General features: G+C 36.3%; 1 protein-coding gene across 1 annotated transcript in view; it reads right to left on the bottom strand.

The window, feature by feature from the left end:
* LOC145952101 (uncharacterized) overlaps positions 1 to 17,879 on the bottom strand; it is a 44,360-nt gene extending 26,481 nt beyond the window's left edge. Inside the window, exon 1 of the mRNA XM_083064326.1 lies at positions 17,754 to 17,879. Coding sequence (XP_082920452.1) covers positions 17,754 to 17,879 — 126 coding nt within the window. The remainder of the gene's footprint in view (positions 1 to 17,753) is intronic.
* Between the last annotated feature and the right edge of the window lie 1,835 nt (positions 17,880 to 19,714).

Raw genomic sequence — 19,714 nt, 5'->3', positions numbered from 1 at the left:
CCATAGCGACACACATGACATGTGGCAATCCTGGGCCTGAAGATAAGCCATGAAAGCCATATCAGAAGTGTCGCTGTAGCTGGTGGAGAACTTGAACAAGTCGCTATAGGCTATAGCGCCTCTATTGGACTAAAAATGAAGTCGCTATAGCCTAAAACAGAACATTGATATAAATAAAAAGTATATATATTATTATAAATTTAAAAATATTAAAAAAAATGTGAAGAAAAAACGAATAAATATAACAGTAATGTAAGAAAAATAAAAAATAAATTTTGATAACAAATAGTAATTAAAGTAATAATAAATAAAATTAAAAGTAATAATTAAACGTGATTAAAAAATTATAAAAAATATAAATTTTAAAAAAGAAATAATATAATGCAATAAAAAATTAAAAACGAAAAAAAAAATAAAAAAGGTGGGGCGCTATGGTCCAGAGCGCCTGTTAGGCGCCATGGCCCATAGCGCCTGTAATAAATCATTTTAAAATTTGTTTTTAAATATTATACATGATTAAAAAATTATAAAAAAATTAGTTGGTAAAAGGGAAAAATAGAACTATAATTTATAAAAATATAAATTTAAAAAAATATATAATATAATGCAATAAAAAATTAAAAACGAAAAAAAAAAAAAAGTGGGGCGCTATGGCCCAGAGCGCCTGTTAGGCGTCATGGCCCATAGCGCCTGTAGCGCTTCTAATTTTCACCTTTTGCTGGGACATTAATAATGATTTGAAGTGTTGAACAAAAGTGGTGGGACAGTTGGATGCTCATAATTTGTTGAGATATATTTATAATTTTATGAAAATTGTAATAGAGAACATTAAAAATCATATTTTACTCTTCGTCAATTTTGATACCACTTTTTTTTTTTACCTTTTACACGTCTTGTAACTTTGAAGTTTTTAACTAGTGTATATATATGTATATTCCATGTATAATTTATTCTAAATTTTTTATTAAAAATTACGGCAACAATCAATTAACAGTATTAAATATTGGAGTTGATAAACAAAATTTTGTAATTATAGTATTTAAAAAATGTAAAAATTGGAGCGCTGTGGCTGCTAGCGCATACTGAGCGCTATGACAGACAGCGCCTTTCGTAAATTATTTTTAATTTTTTAAATATAAAAACTGATAAATGAATTAAAAAAAAAAATTTCCAAAAAAAGCGGAAAAAAGAATTGAAATAAGAAAATATGTAAATTTTTAAAAATAAGTAATATAATGTAAAAAAATATTTTAAAAACGAAAAAAAAATATAAATACTGGGGCGCTATGGCCCATAGTTCCACTCAGGCGCTATGGCCCATAGCGCCAGTTATAAAAATATATCTAATATTTTTAAAATATAAATTTTTTTACAAATTTATAAAAAAATAACGGGTAAAAGGGAAAAAAAGATTGAAATAAGAAAAAATGTTAATTTTAAAAAATAAGTAATAAAATGTAAAAAATAATTTAAAAACGAAAAAAAAAATTTAAATTGGGGCGCTATGGCCCATAGCTCCACTCAGGCGCTATGGGCCACAGTGACTGTGTTAAAAAAATACATTTTATTTATTTTAAAATTATGTTTTTTTAAAACTTAATTTTCTTTTTATAATTATATAATAAATAGTTCACTTTATTATATTCATTTTACATTATTATTATTTTCCTTTTTTTATTTTTTTCTTTACCCAGTGTCGCTATGGGCTACATAATTTTTTTAAGCCCATCAGCTGTGGTGGGCCAGCTGATAGCGACACTGGTCCAGCCCAACCAAGCAAAAAAAAAACAAAAAAGCCACGTGTCATGGGAGTCGCTATGGGTCATAGCGACACCCAATAAAATAGCCCCAAAGGTGTAATATGTTTCAAAACAACCCCATTTTGGTATATTGTTTGTAAAACTGCACCACAATGGTCGTTTAGCCGGTAATGTGAGACTCTCGTGAATTATTACTCGTTAATCGCTATCCCAAACCCAATCGTGAACGTGAAACCCTAATCTCAATTTTGCTTCTTCAAATCAAATCTCTAGTTGTGTTTAGGGATGACAAATATACCCATACGCGTAGGTAATACCAGAACCCGTCCCGACTTTGACGGAGAATACCCAGTTTGACCGAGTACGGGTACGGGTACGAGTAAAACCTGATATATTAAATTGGGTACGGGTACAGGTACAGGTATGTACTTACCCGCCTCGTACTCGTACCCGTCCCTGTTTCCATTTTTAATTTAATACCCACTTCCAATTTTTTTTTGGTAAAGATAGGAAACATTACAAAGATGGTTGCAATGAGAATTGAACCTAAGTCCTCATGTTTCTAACTGTTAGAAAAATTAAATAGAACACAAGAAAATAAATATTTAGATTTATCAATAAAACCAATATCAACAACGCACACTACTAGAAAAATTAAAATTAGAGAGGGAAAAAATCCGTCACTAAACTTCATAAAATCTGTCACAAATAAGTTAGTGACGGAATTTGTGACGGAAATGATTTCGTCACAAAATTTGGCGTCACAAAATATTTAGTGACGGATTATTTTCTCCGTCACAATTAGTGACGGAATTAAGGCGTCACAAACAATATAATTTCCGTCACTAATTTGTAACAATAAATGTTTAGAAATTAATAAAAATCCGTCGCAATTTGTGAGGGGATTAAATCCCTCGCAATTTGTGAGGGATTAAATCCCTCGCAATTTGAGAGGGATTGAGAGGTATGTGAGTTCGTCACAAATTGTGATGACACAAAATCCCTCACAAATTGTGATGAAAGAATCCCTCGCTATTTGAGAGGGATTAAATCCCTCGCTATTTGAGAGGGACTGAGAGGTATGTGAGTCCGTCACAAATTGTGATGACACAAAATCCCTCACAAATTGTGATGACACAAAATCCGTCACAAACTGTGATGCCTATAATTGACTAGAATCTGTCACAATTTGCGACGGATTTTATCCGTCACTAACTGAGATGAATCCCTCGCTAACTGTTTGATGACTAAATTTGAGGAAACTATTGTTTATAATATTATTCATAAATTAATATCAACAATATTATTAGTATATTTATACATAAACTAATAATTTGATAAATATAACTTATTATATATTAATATACTTTTACAAAAATACAAATATACATATCTTATCTACTATATTTATATTTTTGTAAAAGTATATTAATATATACTAAGTTATATTTATCAAATTATCAATTTATCTATAAATATACTAAAAATATTATTGATATTAATTTATTAGCAATATTAAATTATTAATAATATATAAATTTTATTTATTTAGTAATAATAAATATATATCATTTGTTACATTAATAAAAATTATAGTATATGTTAACTTAAATAAGCAAATAATGTATAATTTTAAATTATTATTATTATATATATATATTAAAATTTTAAAATTATTAAATTTTTAATTGGAGAGATTCAAATTGCACAATTATGATTTTTGAGGGACTATAATTGTTCAATTAAAAATTAAACGACTAATTGCACAATTACAATCATTTAGGGACTAAAATTATCCAATTAAAATCTTAGGGATCAAAATTGCACAATTACAATACTTGAGGGATCAAAAATGTAATTAAGCCAAAATTAAATTAATTTTTTTTTTAATTTCACAAGTTTTTTTTTAAATATTTTTAATGAATGTCTTAGTTTCTTATGTTCAAAATTGACAATTTTTTATTTAATTAAATGAATTTCATAATTTTTTCAGTCCTTAATGAAATAAAATATTTTTAATTTTATTATTTTTAAAAAAAAAATTTAACATATTTTCTTTAATTATGCATAATTCTTAAATATAAAATTTTCATAAATAAAATTTAATATTATGAGAGGGAACAATTTGTCACAAAATATTTTAACCTATTTGTGACGGAATTTTGAGAGGGAACAATCCATCACTAAATTTTTTCATTTTAGTGACGAAATTTGTGACGGATTTTTTAGAGACGAAGTTCATTCCGTCACAAAATCCGTCACAAACATTTTTTTTTATTTAGCAATGAAATTTGTGACAGATTTTTAGAGACGAAAATATTTCCATCACAAAATCCGTCACAAATTTTTTTTTTTTGATTCAGTGACGAAATTTGTGACGGATTTTTAGAGACGGAATATATTCCGTCACAAAATCCGTCACAAAAGTCAATAAATTCTAGTCCGTCACAAAACTTAAAATTCCCTCACAAAATGCGTCACTATTAGCGATGCTATTTTTTCCGTCACAAATATTAATTTTTCTAGTAGTGGCAATGAATATTATAAAATTAAAACAGAGCAATTAGTAACAACTAATTAAACACAATGAGCAAATTAAAATATTGAATAATAGGTTTAGGGTAGCTTGGGTTGAAGCACGCAGAGCGCTATCCTTAGAGAGAAAAACGCCCCCAATGCACTGGTAATTTTGAGTCTTATAATGCGCTCCTCTCCCAAGATACGTCAACCCGTTAGACCGTTCGAATGCAGTGAAAGATCCCCGAATTAAAGAACACCGCTCCAAATATATATTTTAGTAGTAGAAATAATTTTGAGGGAGAAAATAGATGAACTTTTGTGTTTTTTCCTATCGCTTTTTCTCACCTACTGATGTATATATATATAGGCACTATTGGATTCCCTTTTTCAGCTTCAACAGTACGTGCAACAGTTTTGAAAATTTGTTTTGCAAACATTTCGGAAACAAGTGCATGTACTGTGCTAACTAATAGGAAAAACCGTGAGGCTTGGTCAAAGGTGCACAGTCCGAAAACTATTTTTGGTTTTGGAACGTTATAAAAAAAAGGATTAATTATATTAAATATTTAATTTAAATTTTAAATTATAATATAATTTTTCAACACTAACTACCCACTTTGAATTTAATTATATTAAAGAATTTTAATATTTTTTTATGTGTGATTATTTATTATAATATGAGATAGAGAAATAACCTAATTATAATTATAATATAATAAATAAATTATTTAAAAATATCATATTTTTTTTATAAAAAATAAAAAATAAAAAAATTCACAGATACGGGTACGGGTACGGGTATACCTAATACTCGACGGAGACGAGGATGAGGATGAAAATCATATACTCAACGGGTACGGGTACGAGGACGAGGACGAGGATGGGTTTAAGTCACAAGGACAGGGATGGGTATCATAAAATCCGTACCCGATCCGTCCCGTTACCATCCCTAATTGTGTTTCATGATTTTTCTAATGCATTTTTAATTTAAGAATTGTCCAAGATTGTCATGCATACCACAATTTGTTTTGTTTCATGGGATTCATGTTTTTTTTTTTTTTTGTGAAGCTCATTATAAATTGGTTTTAATGAATAAGGTTTTGTTGGCGTGAAAGACGCAGAGCATCAACTAAGCGATTATTTAACTTTCACACTAGATAAATTACTTGTTGACCGTATTAAACTGAAAATTAAACTCAGTCGCAAGTATGAGAATCTAGCTCAACAAAAGATAACATATCAATAAGAAGTTGATGCAATTTTTAAAATGAATTCCATAATCAAAGAGTATGTTTATCCCTCGATAAATGTTAGTTTTTGAGACTCCAAATTTCTTTAACATGTTTTGTTCCAAAGGAGACAAGTTGAAGGAACTGCATGGAAAGAAAACTCTATCAGAATCTCAACTTCAAAGTTGTGATACTAGGAAACAAGAATTAAAAATTTGAATGAAATCAAAATCAACTTAAATAGAAATATTGAGGACAACTTAAATTATAGGAAAACAAAGGCTGAAGTAGATGAGCTAATACATGAAATTGAAAAACTGGAAGAAAATATATCAAAGGCTGGTGGGGTTTCCCCAATTGAAACTGAACACTATAAACTAAAATAGGAGACAAAGAGACTTCTTTAAGAGGTATTTTCAAATCCCTTAATCATACATTTATGCTGGCAAGCTTGAGTAATTCAGCCAAGTACCAATTCTATATTCACATCTTCATCCATTATACATTATTTCTTCCAGTGTAGAATTAAAACACCTTATTTCTCTCTTTTTGGATATATATCCATACCTAGGTGATAGTTGAACAGGTTCCATGGAACAATGTCTATTTACCAAAGCAATATTTCCAAAATTAAGGTTGATCTTAAGAAGGCTTAATACAAGGACATAGATAAGCAATACTTTGACTTGTTTATCCAGCTTAAGGTGTAATCATGTGTGATACCATAGTTGAATGCTTTCTTCTTTGATTTTTTGTTTTATATTATTCACAAGTGAACTTTTCTTTTCAAACAACTGAAATGGCCAACAAGGATCTAGACAGATACTACAATGCACATGATGAGTGAGCTTCTTAAAATTGAGTGATGTTCATTACTTGTTAAGATTGTATTCTTTGGTTTCATGTCACTCATGTATAACCTATTCATCTTTCAGAGTATTGATGCACTTTCACACAATGAAAATGGAAGAAATCAACAAAATTATAAGGGAGTTGTGGCAGCAAAGTTAAACGACAAGATATAGACTACATTAGTATTCATTCACACTCCAAAAGAAATCAACTAAATATTTTTCATGTAGTTTATTTATTTCAAGATTATCCCAAGATCATAATGATTATTTTAGGTTGCGGATGGTTCCCTCTGCCAAGACTAAGTATCTATAATGTAATTATGTAAACTTTTGATATATATTCATTTCCAAACTTGTAAAGATATATACTACATATAAGCCACCATGCCATTAATTAATTACATTTTATTTATGTTAGATTATTTATTTTTGTCATTATTTCCTACCGGAGAAATCAACATGTTCTTACCGGAGATCGGTCGTGGGGGACGATCTACTGGGTAAGATCGGCGAGCCTCCTTCACTGGTCCGCTTGTTGCTCCAAGATGGGGGTGGTACCTGCAAAAGAGACTCCGATGCTAAAGTTAGTGTTTGTGGGAGTATGAGTCTCGTATAAGTGATGCACGTACCTTTGTGTGGATTAGGTTTTTGTTGGGCCTTGGGCCTGAGATCAGTTATGACCTATTTAGGTAGCGGACCTCGTCTTGGCTGAGGTCGCCCAGCGCGTGTCCGAGGTCATCCTGCGCTGTGATGCCGAGCTGGTCCTAGTTTCGCGGTATGGATAGTAAACTAGTCCCCCGAGCTCTTAAGACCGTGGGTCAAAGAGTTAATGCCAAGCTCAGAGAGGAGCCGTGACTCTTCGTGTACGCTTGTCTGTCAAGATGCCATGTGTCATATCCATTGCCTCGTTCTTGAAAACGTGCAGGCGGCGTGTTAATAGGGGTGACGGTTATGCAATGATGGTTTTGCCTCATCATAATGAGCTTCATTAAATGTGTCGTCAGGTGCGCTCTCTCTCCGACACGTGTCGTGGCCGTTTGAATTTCGGGAAGCCCTTTTCTCTCTCTCGCGCCTCTTCCCCTTTTCACTTTACTCTTTTTCACTCTGTGGCTTCTTGCGCACACTGCTTTCTTCGCTTCTATTCATTTGTTGAACTTATAAACATTGTTGTGTATATACACATTTATTTGTTGAGAATATTACCTCTAATGAATTTTATTATATATTTGTAGGTATGGTCAATAATCATGAAGACCCTCGAGATTTGAGGTCAAATCCTTTTCAAGAGAGGGGATGATAGACTATGGCCAAGGCCAAGGAATCCAAGAGGTGATATCTTAAAAGAACCAAGAGGAATGGGATGACCTTAAAGACCTTTTTCATATGTTTGTACATATAGTAGTTTCTTTGTATAGGCTTATTTTTGCCTTTGTATTTGTGAGGCACTTTACTTGCTTTTATTAGTGTTTGTATATTGATTTTAAGGTAGGTTACTTGGAGAGTCTAACTCCATTTAACCTCCCTAGTTGATACATTCATTTTATATTTTTTCAGTAGGGAAAAAGGGGTGGCATTTAGCAATGCTTGAGGGTGTGACTAGTAATTGGGCCAGAACTGGGCCTAGGCAAAATTTTACATATTAAACTTATTTTGCTCCTAATTTTCATAGATTTGATTTAGCTAGGTCTCATCATCATATGATGAACCTATCTAAACCAAATCAAATAATTTCAAAATAAATCATGGAGCATTTTGGAGCCTTGGCCGCCTAACCTTCACTTTTGTTCTTGGCCAAAATTTGCTAGCTTCTCCTTCAAGCTTTGAAGCTTGCCTTCCAAGTCTCTAAACCTTGGTAGGGTAGGCTGACCTTACCATGGTTCTTAAGTGAACCATGGTCAAGGTTAGCTTCTCCTACAAGTTTTAGAAACCATGGATGGTTAGCTACACCTTAGCATGGTTCCTAGTGAACCATGGTTAAGGTTAGCTTACACTACAAGCTACCTCTCCCTATATATTTGTATTTTCTACTCTTTTATTCACTTTTGAACATTTTGAGAAATAGAAATCATATTTATTTCTCATTCAAGAGTCTTATAAACCGTAGAGAACTCTCTCTCTCTAAGGTTTCTATCAAAGTTTCTTCAAACTTTGCCTTGGTTCCTCAAGCTTTCTTCACAAGCTAGGAAGTAACCGAACCTACTCCATTGCTTCTCCACCATTGGAGAATCCTCCAAGGTGATTCCGCCACCTCAAGGAGTTCAACCTCAAGAACATTTTGGTCCTTGCATGGAGAACTTGGAAGAACAATAATCTTCTCCAAGTAGTTCCATCAATGGGCCAAGGGTCCAATCACTAAAGCTATGGCTAGAAGAATCCAAAAAGAGTTGGACCTATTGAAGACTAGTGGGCTTTCCAAGCCCAAGGTATTCTTCACTTGGACTACTCAATCATAAAGAGAAGGCCTAGTTCTACTTGTGTATATTGTATAGTTTTTACATAGTCTCTTGTATAGGTCATTTTTTCCTTTGTATTTGTGAAGCACTTTACTTGCTTTTTCTAGTGTTTGTATATTGATTTTAAGGTGGGATAATTGGAGTGTTTAACTCCATTTAACCTCTCTAGTTGGTACATTCATGTTGTATTTTTTCAGTAGAGAAAAGGGGGTGACATTTAGCAATACTTGAGGGTGTGACTAGTAATTGGGCCAGAACTGGGCCTAGGCAAAATTTTGCATATTGGACTCATTTTGCTTCTAATTTTTCATAGATTTGATTTAGCTAGGTCTCATTATCATATGATGAACCTAACTAAATCAAATCAAATATTTTTGAATTAATTCATGGAGTAATTTTGAGCCAAGGCCGCCTAGCCTTTCTTCCTTGTTCATGGCCGAAATGCACTTAGTCTTCCTTCTAGTTTTGAAGCTTCTCCTCCAAGTTTCTAAACCTTGGTAGGTTAGGTTGACCTTATCATGGTTCTTAAGTGAATCATGGTCAAGGTTAGCTTCTCCTACAAGTTTTAGAAACCATGGATGGTTAGCTACACCTTACCATGGTTCCTAGTGAACCATGGTTAAGGTTAGCTTCTCCTAGAAGCTACCTCTCCCTATATATTTGTTTTCTCTACACTTGTTCTCACTTTTGAAAAATTTGAGAAATAAACTTCAGATTTCTCTCTCACTCAAGAGTCTCCAAAACCGAAGAGAAATCTCTCTCTAAGGTTTCTCTCAAAGGTTCTTCTACCTTTGACTTGGTTCCTTAAGCTTCATATGCAAGCTAAGGAAAACCGAACCACTTCAAGGCCTCTTCTCCATTGAAGAACACTTCGTGGAACTTCAAAGAGTCTTTGGAAGACTTACCTCAAGAGTAATCACGATCCTAAGCATGGAACACTTGAAGAACATCAACCTTCTCCAAGTGACTTCCATCATTTTTGGTATCTAGAGCCTAGTGCTCTTGAGGTTTTTGTTTCTAACTTTTACAACTTGAATCCGTGTTGTCTAATCTTCCTTTTCTTTGTCTTAAACTTGTGTTTGCTGCATGGATCTAGTTCTAATACAATGTTTGATGGATCCTATATGTCAAGTATGAATTAATTGATTCATTTTTGCTTGTTCCTATTCTTGTGAATCAATTTCGGTTTTGTGCTTCTAGGACTCTTGAACTTGTGCGTTTTTTTTTTGCTTGAGTCTTCTCCATTCATTCACATGTGTCCGTGGTTGGACAACATTCATTGAGCATAGATTTTGTTTTTGAATCACTTGTTTTGTCTTAGAAAGTCATGTGTAGTCCTTTTACATGTTGAAACTTCCTAGACTAGCTTGTTTGACCTAATTTTTTACTTTGTGTTGTTGTGTCCAAAATTTTTGTGTCTTTTGCTTATTGAATCTGTACCTTACTATATGTGCTTTTTCTTTACATGTTTGAGTTCTTAATTTGCTATTAGTTCTAGCAAATTTCCTAGAGTTAGGTTTCTATTATGTCTTGATAAAAGTTTTGTCAAAAAAATTCATAAACACTAATTCCTATTAGGTTTTTCCTTGAGTCTTTTTGTGGATGAAACCTATTACAATTTTATAAACATTAAAATAGAGAAAAAACAGAGGTGTAAGTGTTCTAAATGCATGAGAAAAACAAAAGAATGAGTGCTTAAAAATTTGACCTAAAAACACTACAAAATTGTGAAGCACTAGTTACAAAATGCATGTGAACACCTCTTGTTTGTGTGAAATTTTTGCTGCAATTTTTCTAACCTAAAACCGAGACTTATAAGTGATCAAAAGGCATTTAAACTCCTGATTACTCCAAGAAAAAAGAAGTGAAAAATATTTTGCAAAAAGAAAAAAATAGCAAAACAAAAAGCCAAAAGGAGTGAAAAATCTAGTGAAACTAGCTCTCAGTTTTGGTGTGTGTTTGCTTACATATTTTCAGTCCAGCCACATAAATTGTGTCTTATTTTTGTTTCTAATCTTAGCTTTTGTTTTGTAATCCATTCTAGTGCCTTTGATAGGATATCTCTTGTGTGCTAGCCTTCCAAATTAGCCTTAATTGTTGCTTGTCATTTTTTTTGTGAAACTCCTTCTAGTTTGTCTCAATTCATTCTACCATTTGGTGTAGCCATTCTAAATTATACATTTTCAGTTTTTACACTAATATTCCAGTCTTGAAGGTGGTTGAGTGCTTCTTAAAAGGTGTAGGAGGCCAAGTCAAAGGAAATCAACTTGAAGGCTTTGGTGGTTGCTTAGGGAGCTTGTTCTCTCTTGGTGGCAAGACTCTTGAAAACACCTAGAAGTGACCAAAGTCAAGGTTGCTTCTACAAGAGGAGTGAAACACCTTGTGAGGCTGCAGTTTGGTGGCTGGATTAGAAACTAATTTTAGTGACAGAATTTTTTAGTTTCTAAAACTTGTTTTCCTTACAAAATCCGTCTCTAAAATTTGTCTCTAATTAGTGGCTAATTTTTTTTTCTTTGAAATTAAGTGCAGCCACTCATTTCATTTGAATGTGAATTTACATTTCATGTGGAGTGTGAATTTTCATTTCATTTGAAGAAAATTTGAATTTCAATTTTTCTTGTAATTTTTTATTTCCAAATTTTTGTACAAGGCCTTTATTAAGGAGTGTCTTGGAGTAACCTTGGTGTATCTCCATCTCTCCTTAAGAGTTCTCATAGTAATTTCGTTAGTACTTGTGAGAGGGTCCTTGAAGGTCTTTGGTGCCTTTCAAGCTCTCACCTAGGTTTAATTGCTTTCAACGCCTAGTTTATGTTTTCTTGTCTTTAAGTTTTCAAGCCATTTATGTTTTAAGCAATTTATGTTTTCAGCAATTTATGTTTTCTTGCCTTTATGTTTTCAAGCATCATATAATTGTACACTTAGGCACTTGTTTGTTATTTTTCTTTGAGAAAAGATCTTTGTGAAATTGCTATGTGCAAGACAAAAGTACAAGGGGGTTTAGAGATTTTTACTTGAAGAGGCTTGGTTATTAAGTGGCTCTTTAGTAGCTCACCTCCCTCCAAAGTTCAATTTGTACTCTTAGACCTCCAAGTGCCAAGTCTAAAGCACTTCCCAAAAATCTTATTTTCATAAAAAATATTTTTTTGTGGAAAAAGCTTCTTGAATTAAAATGTCTCAAAATTCCTCCAATAGTGAAAGTGATGGCTCTCCAAAAAGTCTTTCATATATCACTAAAGAGCTCAAATCACTTAAGCTATGGAAAAAGCAAGAGTCCATTCAAAGAGAAAAAGAAAAGTTTGAAAGAGAAGGACAATTTGCTTACCTTGAGGAAGAATTGATAATTTTAAGACAAGAGGAAGAAAAGTTGAAAGAAGACATGAGAAAACATAGAAAAAAGAGTAGGAGCTCACATTCCCAATATACATCCCCTAATGAAAGCATGAATCAAGGGGATCACTACCAACACACTCCTAGAAGGTCCATAAGACCTAGGGAAGTCAAAGTTGACCTCCCACATTTCTTTGGTAAAGACGATGTGGAAGTATACTTAGATTGGGAGATGAAAGTTGAGCAACTCTTTGCCTGCCACAAGGTAAGTGAAGAGAGAAAAGTCCCTCTGGCTACCCTTAGCTTCCAAGGGCATGCCATGTATTGGTGGACAGCTTTAGAGAGAGACGCCTCCACAATGATCCTCCAATTCAATATTGGAATGATCTTAAAAGTGCTATGAGAAGGAGGCACATTCCCACCTACTATGGGAGGGAGCTTATGAATAAGCTCCAAAGGCTCCAACAAAGGGATATGTCTGTAGAACACTACAGGCAGCAAATGGAGCTTTTAATGATGAGGGCATGCATAAGGGAAGAGGAAGCTACAACTGTAGCTAGATTCTTAAGTGGTCTTAATTTAGAAATAAGAGACCAAGTGGAGCTACTACCCTACAGGGACCTAAATGACTTGGTCCAACTTTGTGTAAGGGTAGAACAACAAAAAATGAGAAAATATTATAAAAAAAGATAGCTCCCACTCTTCATTTCTAAAGAAAGATTCCAAGAAGGAGGGAAAAACTTTTGAGAAAAAGAAAACTTTTGAACCCTCCAAGAATCTAGCAACAGAAAAAGATAAGGGAAAGGGGAAGGACACTACACACACTAGTTCTAGGACTAGTGATATTAAATGCTTTAAATGTTTAGGGAGAGGCCACATTGCCTCCCAATGCCCCACAAAGAAGGTCATGATCATGAGGGGGCATGACATTTATAGTAGCCAAGATGAGGCTACTACTTCCTCTAGTAATAGTGAGGAAGAAGCAAGTGAGCAAGAGGAAGGTGTAGAGTCTACTTTTCCTTATGAAGGGGAGCTCTTAATGCTTAGGAGACTCCTCAACAACCAACCTAGTGATACTCTATCACAAAGGGAGAACATTTTTCATACTAGATGCAAAGTTTTAAACAGTGCATGTTCTCTCATTTATGATAGTGGCTCATGGTGCAATTGTTGTAGCACTAGGCTGGTTGAGAAGTTGGGCTTAACTACTAGTCCCCATCCTAAACCTTATCAACTCCATTGAATTAATGAGGATGGTGACTTAGCAGTTGACCAACAGGTAAAGGTCAAGCTTTCCATTGGGATTTATGAAGATGAGGTGTTATGTGATGTAGTACCAATGGAAGCTTGTCATATCTTATTAGGAAGGCCATGGCAATTTGATAAGAAAACCATGCATAATGGCCTTACTAACGAGATTACCTTTACCCATAAAGAAAAGAAATTTGTGCTTCATCCTCTTTCTCCTCAACAGGTGGTTGAGGATCAAGCACAAATGAAACTCAAAAGAGAGAGTGAGAAAAGATTTCAAAAAAAAGAGGAAAAAAGAGAAAAAAAAAATGTCCATGAAAACTAAGGATAGAGAGGAATCTAGGGAGAAAGGAGTTCCCTCCCTAGAGGTTGTTACTCAAGAGAATGTAATTTCCAAACAAACCCTCTTGATTCAACAACCCTCTTATATCCTTCTCTGTAAAGGAACTCTTTCTTGCACTGCCACATCTAGTGGACATGAGACTTTACCTAAGGGGGTCAAAGTTCTTTTAAAAGAGTTTGATGATCTATTTTCTCCCGAGGGTCCAATGGGCCTTCCTCCTTCAAGAGGAATAGAATATCAAATTGATTTGGTGCCTGGGACTAGCCTACCTAATAGGCCTGCCTATAGGACCAACCCCCAAGAAACAAAAGAAATAGAGTCTCAGGTCCAAGAGTTTTTGGAGAAGGGCTGGGTTCGAAAGAGCTTAAGTCCTTGTGTTGTTCCAGAGTTGTTGGTTCCTAAGAAGGATGGCAAGTGGAGAATGTGTTGTGATAGTAGGGCCATCAACAACATCATTGTGAAGTATAGACATCCTATCCCTAGACTTGATGACATGTTAGATGAGCTTCATGGAGCCATCATATTTTCTAAAGTTGATCTTAAAAGTGGTTATAATCAAATAAGAATTAAAGAGGGTGATGAATGGAAAACCACTTTCAAGACCAATTGTATGAATGGTTGGTGATGCCTTTTGGACTCACCAATGCTCCTAGTACCTTTATGCGTCTCATGAATCATGTTCTAAGGGATTGTATGGGTAAATTTGTTGTAGTTTATTTTGATGATATTCTCATATATAGTAGGTGCCTAAGTGATCACATAGGACACTTAAGGCAAGTTTTTAATATTCTTAGGAAAAATCAACTTTTTGGTAATCTAGAGAAATGTACATTTTGTGTAGACAGTGTTGTATTTCTAGGTTTTATCATTAGCAAAAAAAGGGTTCATGTGGACCCCGAGAAAATCAAGGCCATCCAAGAATGGCCCATTCCTAAGAGTGTTGGAGATATTAGGAGCTTCCATGGGTTGGCAAGCTTCTATAGGAGGTTTGTTCCTAATTTTTCCACACTAGCCTCCCCATTAAATGAGTTAGTCAAGAAAAATGTGGAGTTTATATGGGGAGAGAAACAAGAAAATGCCTTCATAGCCTTAAAGGATAAGCTCACCCATGCACCTCTTCTAGCTCTACCCGATTTTTCAAGAACTTTTGAGCTAGAATGTGATACCTCTGGGGTTGGCATAGGAGCGGTTTTGTTACAGGGTGGGCACCTTATTGCTTATTTCAGTGAAAAACTTAAGGGTGCCTCTCTTAACTACCCTACCTATGACAAAGAGCTCTATGTTTTGGTTAGGGCCCTTCAAACTTGGGAACACTATCTTATTCCCAAGGAGTTTGTCATTCATAGTGACCATGAGTCACTTAAGTATTTGAGGGGTCAAGGAAAACTCAACAAAAGGCATGCTAAGTGGGTAGATTTTTTCGAACAATTCCCATATGTGATCAAGTACAAGAAAGGGAAAAATAATATTGTGGCTGATGCCCTTTCTAGGAGACACACTTTGTTGATCTCCCTTGGATCTCAAATATTGGGATTTGATCACATTAAGGAATTATATTCCAATGACTCAGAGTTTAGTGAAAATTATACCCAATGCTTGGTTAAGCCTCAAGGAGGTTTCTATATTTCTGAGGGGTACTTATATAAAGAACGACGAATTTGTATACCCCAAGGGTCTATTAGAAAACTCCTTGTAAGAGAAAGTCATAAGGGTGGTCTCATGGGGCACTTTGGAGTTGAAAAGACTCTAAGCTTTCTAAAAGAAAAATTCTTTTGGCCCCATATGAGAAGGGATGTTGAGAGGTTTTGCTCTAGATGTATAGCTTGTTTACAAGCAAAGTCTAAAGTAATGCCTCATGGCACCTATACACCCTTGCCTGTTGCTAACTCTCCATGGGTTGATATCAGTATGGACTTTATTTTGGGCTTACCCAAAACCCAGAGGCATGGATTCGATTTTTGTGGTAGTGGACAGATTTAGTAAAATGGCCCACTTTATACCCTGCCACAAAATAGATGATGCAAGCAACATAGCAAGACTCTTCTTCAAGGAAGTGGTTAGACTTCATGGTCTACCCAAAACCATTGTTTCAGATAGGGATAGCAAGTTCCTTAGCCATTTCTGGAAAACTCTTTGGAGTAGGCTAGGAACTAAACTACTTTTCTCTACTACTTGTCACCCACAAACTGGTGGACAAACAGAAGTAGTTAATAGATCCCTATCTACAATGTTAAGGGCAGTCCTTAAGGGTAACCATAAGTCTTGGGATGAGTACTTGCCCCATATTGAATTTGCTTATAACAGGGTAGTCCATAAGACTACCAAAATCTCACCTTTGAGGTTGTGTATGGTTTTAACCCTCTTACTCCTTTAGACCTAATACCCCTACCAGATTCTTCTCATTATTTTCATAAAGAAGGGGCGGGGTATCTAGGGCTGAATTTGTTAAGAAATTACATGAGAAGGTTAAAACTCATATACAACAGCAAAATGAGAGAACTGCTTTATAGAGAAGCAAAGGAAAGAAAAACCTCATTTTTGAGGAAGGGGATTAGGTTTGGCTTCATTTGAGAAATGAAAGGTTTCCTTCACAAAGGAAGTCTAAACTCAACCCTAGAGGTGATGGTCCCTTCCAAGTCCTCCAAAGAATCAATGATAATGCCTACAGGTTAGATCTTCCCAGTGATTATGGAGTAAGCAACACTTTTAATATGAGTGATCTTATTCCCTTTGCAGGTTATGATGAGGAAGAAGAGCCTACAGATTTGAGGGCAAATCCTTCTCAAGAAGGAGGGGATGATAGATCATGGGCCAAGGGCCCAGTCACTAGAGTTATGGCTAGAAGAATCCAAGAAGAGTTGGACCTATTGAAGACTAGTGGGCTTTCCAAGCCCAAGGTATTCTTCACTTGGACTACTCAATCATAAAGAAAAGGCCTAGTTCTACTTGTGTATATTGTATAGTTTTTACATAGTCTCTTGTATAGGTCATTTTTACCTTTGTATTTGTGAGGCACTTTACTTGCTTTTTCTAGTGTTTGTATATTAATTTTAAGGTGGGCTACTTGGAGAGTTTAACTCCATTTAACCTCCCTAGTTGATACATTCATGTTGTATTTTTTCAGTAGAGAAAAAGGGGTGACATTTAGCAATACTTGAGGGTGTGACTAGTAATTGGGCCAGAACTGGGCCTAGGCAAAATTTTGCATATTGGACTCATTTTGCTCCTAATTTTTCATAGATTTGATTTAGCTAGGTCTCATCATCATATGATGAACCTAACTAAACCAAATCAAATATTTTTGAATTAATTCATGGAGTAATTTTGAGCCAAGGCCGCCTAGCCTTTCTTCCTTGTTCATGGCCGAAATTCACTTAGTCTTCCTTCTAGTTTTGAAGTTTCTCCTCCAAGTTTCTAAACCTTGGTTGGTTAGGTTGACCTTACCATGGTTCTTAAGTGAACCATGGTCAAGGTTAGCTTCTCCTACAACTACACCTTACCATGGTTCCTAGTGAACCATAGTTAAGGTTAGCTTCTCCTAGAAGCTACCTCTCCCTATATATTTGTTATCTCTACACTTGTACTCACTTTTGACAAATTTGAGAAATAAACTTCAGATTTCTCTCTCACTCAAGAGTCTCCAAAACTGAAGAGAAATCTCTCTCTAAGGTTTCTCTCAAAGGTTCTTCTACCTTTGACTTGGTTCCTTAAGCTTCCTATGCAAGCTAAGGAAAACCGAACCACTTCAAGGCCTCTTCTCCATTGAAGAACACTTCGTGGAACTTCAAAGAGTCTTTGGAAGATTTACCTCAAGAGTAATCACGGTCCTAAGCATGGAACACTTGAAGAACATCAACCTTCTCCAAGTGACTTCCATCATATTCTGCTTGGTTGTTGGTCACCTTGAAGCCAAACTTGAGCGATTGCTCCAAAGTGACTTGATTCGGTCCTTCCAAGATGATACCTGCACCACCACCCTTAGAGTTGGAGGACCCGTCATCATGTAAAGTCCATACCTGTGGTTCATCGACTGAGGTTGGCGTGAGTTCGGCCACGAAGTTGGCCAGGCATTGAGCTTTCAGGGCGCCGCAACTTTCGTACTGGATGCCAAACTTGGACAATTCTACCGACCATGCTATCATCCGCCCGGCGAGCTCCGACTTTCTCAGGATTTGCTTGATTGGGTAGTCAGTCTTGACGACCACCTAGTGACTGTGGTGCATTGGGTATTTATAGGAGGGGAGGCATCTAGGGTTGCATTTCATAAGGCAAATGCACTCCAAATGAAATGCAAATGAACCCTAGATGCAACTTGGTGGCCAAGGATGGAATATTTGGGTTTAGATTGGCTATATCTAGGTGCATGATAAGACCATGCAACTTTTGCCCTCCACTTGGGCCTAAGTCTTTCTAACACCAAAAATAGATCCAAGAGCACCAAAAATGCATCACCCTTCTAATTTAACACCCTAGCCCAAAATTAAAACCCTAATCATCTAGAGCACCCCATAATACAAGGGTAAAATGGGAAATACAAAAGAAAATAAATTCTAAGTCCTAAACACCCCAAAATACAAGGGTAAAATTGGCAAATAAAATAAACCATATATTAATGAAGCTTAGGAGAGAACTAATACTCTATGATCATGAGGAGAGTGTCCCTTGGTGGGTGAGCTCCCTCCTCCTCTTCAACTCTCCTAGCCATGGACCTAGTGATGGGGCCCACATGTGTCTTCAAGGATGGTCCTCCATCAGTGACCATGGTCTGGCTTTGCCTGTGACTTGTCGCGAACCTGGTCACGAAAAGCGGAGTGCTCTTCCATCTGGATGTATCCGGCAGCGCGGGCACGGAGCTCGTCCATGTCACGAGGAGCTTCGCGACACAGGCTGTCTATGAAAGGTTCGGGCTTGAGAGCGATGAGCATGGCATGCATGGCGACTTCGGGATTCAAATTCCAAATCTTGATCGAGATGCCGGCGAAGCGCTCCATGAACGTCCTTAGCGACTCATCGTCGCCCTGCCTGAGACTGGCCAAGGCGGCCGATGTGACATGGTGAGGCCGACTCATGGCATATTGAGCCGTGAATTACTTTACCAGAGTGTGGAAGTTGTCGATTGACTCAGCCGGTAATTGGGTGTACCAATTGAGTGCAGGCCCCTTGAGCGAGTTCGAAAAAACCTTACACAGAATAGCATCCTCATTAGTGTAAAGGTTTACCAGTGTAGTGTATAGGTCGATGTGCTCGTCCGGATCCGTCGTGTCGTCGTAGCGGTTGATGTGGAGAGGCTTCCAACTGAAAGGGAGAGGCGTCTCCATGATACCGTCCACAAAAGGATGGCGACGAAAGCTCGTCAGATTTCTAGGAACCCGAGCAGGAGTGATGCTGACCTCGTGGGCCGACCTGTTCGTCGGTGCGTGTGACCAATGTGTGGCAGGCCTGGGAGTCGGTGCCCTAGGTGCTGTCGGCGGTTGGGAAACCGAGTGCCCCTCTTCCTCGTGTAGGTTACTCGGTTGAGGGGATTGATCAGAGGGGCGTCGAGGGAGCTGAGCGCGAATATGCTCATTCTCGGCGCGCAGCGCCGCTAGGTCAGCTTCGTTAGCAGTACGCATCGCCGCTAGGTCAGTTTCGTGCTTGGCACGCATGTTTTGCAGATCGGCAGTATGTTGCTTCCGCATCTACTTGACCTGTTCGATCAGTCTCCTCAATGCTGCTTCGTTGTCCATGTTAGTTGTGTGATCTAGGTCGTCTGTTGCGCGTCTGCTATGGCTTCTGGTGAAAACCATAAGCGTGGCCGATAAGAGCTGTCTTGATCAATCCCACGGTGGGCGCCAAATGTTCTTACCAGAGATCGGTCGTGGGGGACGATCTACTGGGTAAGATCAGCGAGCCTCCTTCACTGGTACGCTTGTTGCTCCAAGATGGGGGTGGTACCTGCAAAAGAGACTCCGATGCTAAAGTTAGTGTTTGTGGGAGT

The sequence above is a fragment of the Cajanus cajan genome, chromosome 9 (assembly GCF_000230855.2).
Source record: "Cajanus cajan strain Asha chromosome 9, NIPB_CcT2T_4, whole genome shotgun sequence".
In the NCBI taxonomy this organism is placed as follows: Eukaryota; Viridiplantae; Streptophyta; class Magnoliopsida; order Fabales; family Fabaceae; genus Cajanus; species Cajanus cajan.
Note: the sequence above shows the minus strand (reverse complement) of the source record. Positions and strands in the feature narration are given on the sequence as shown.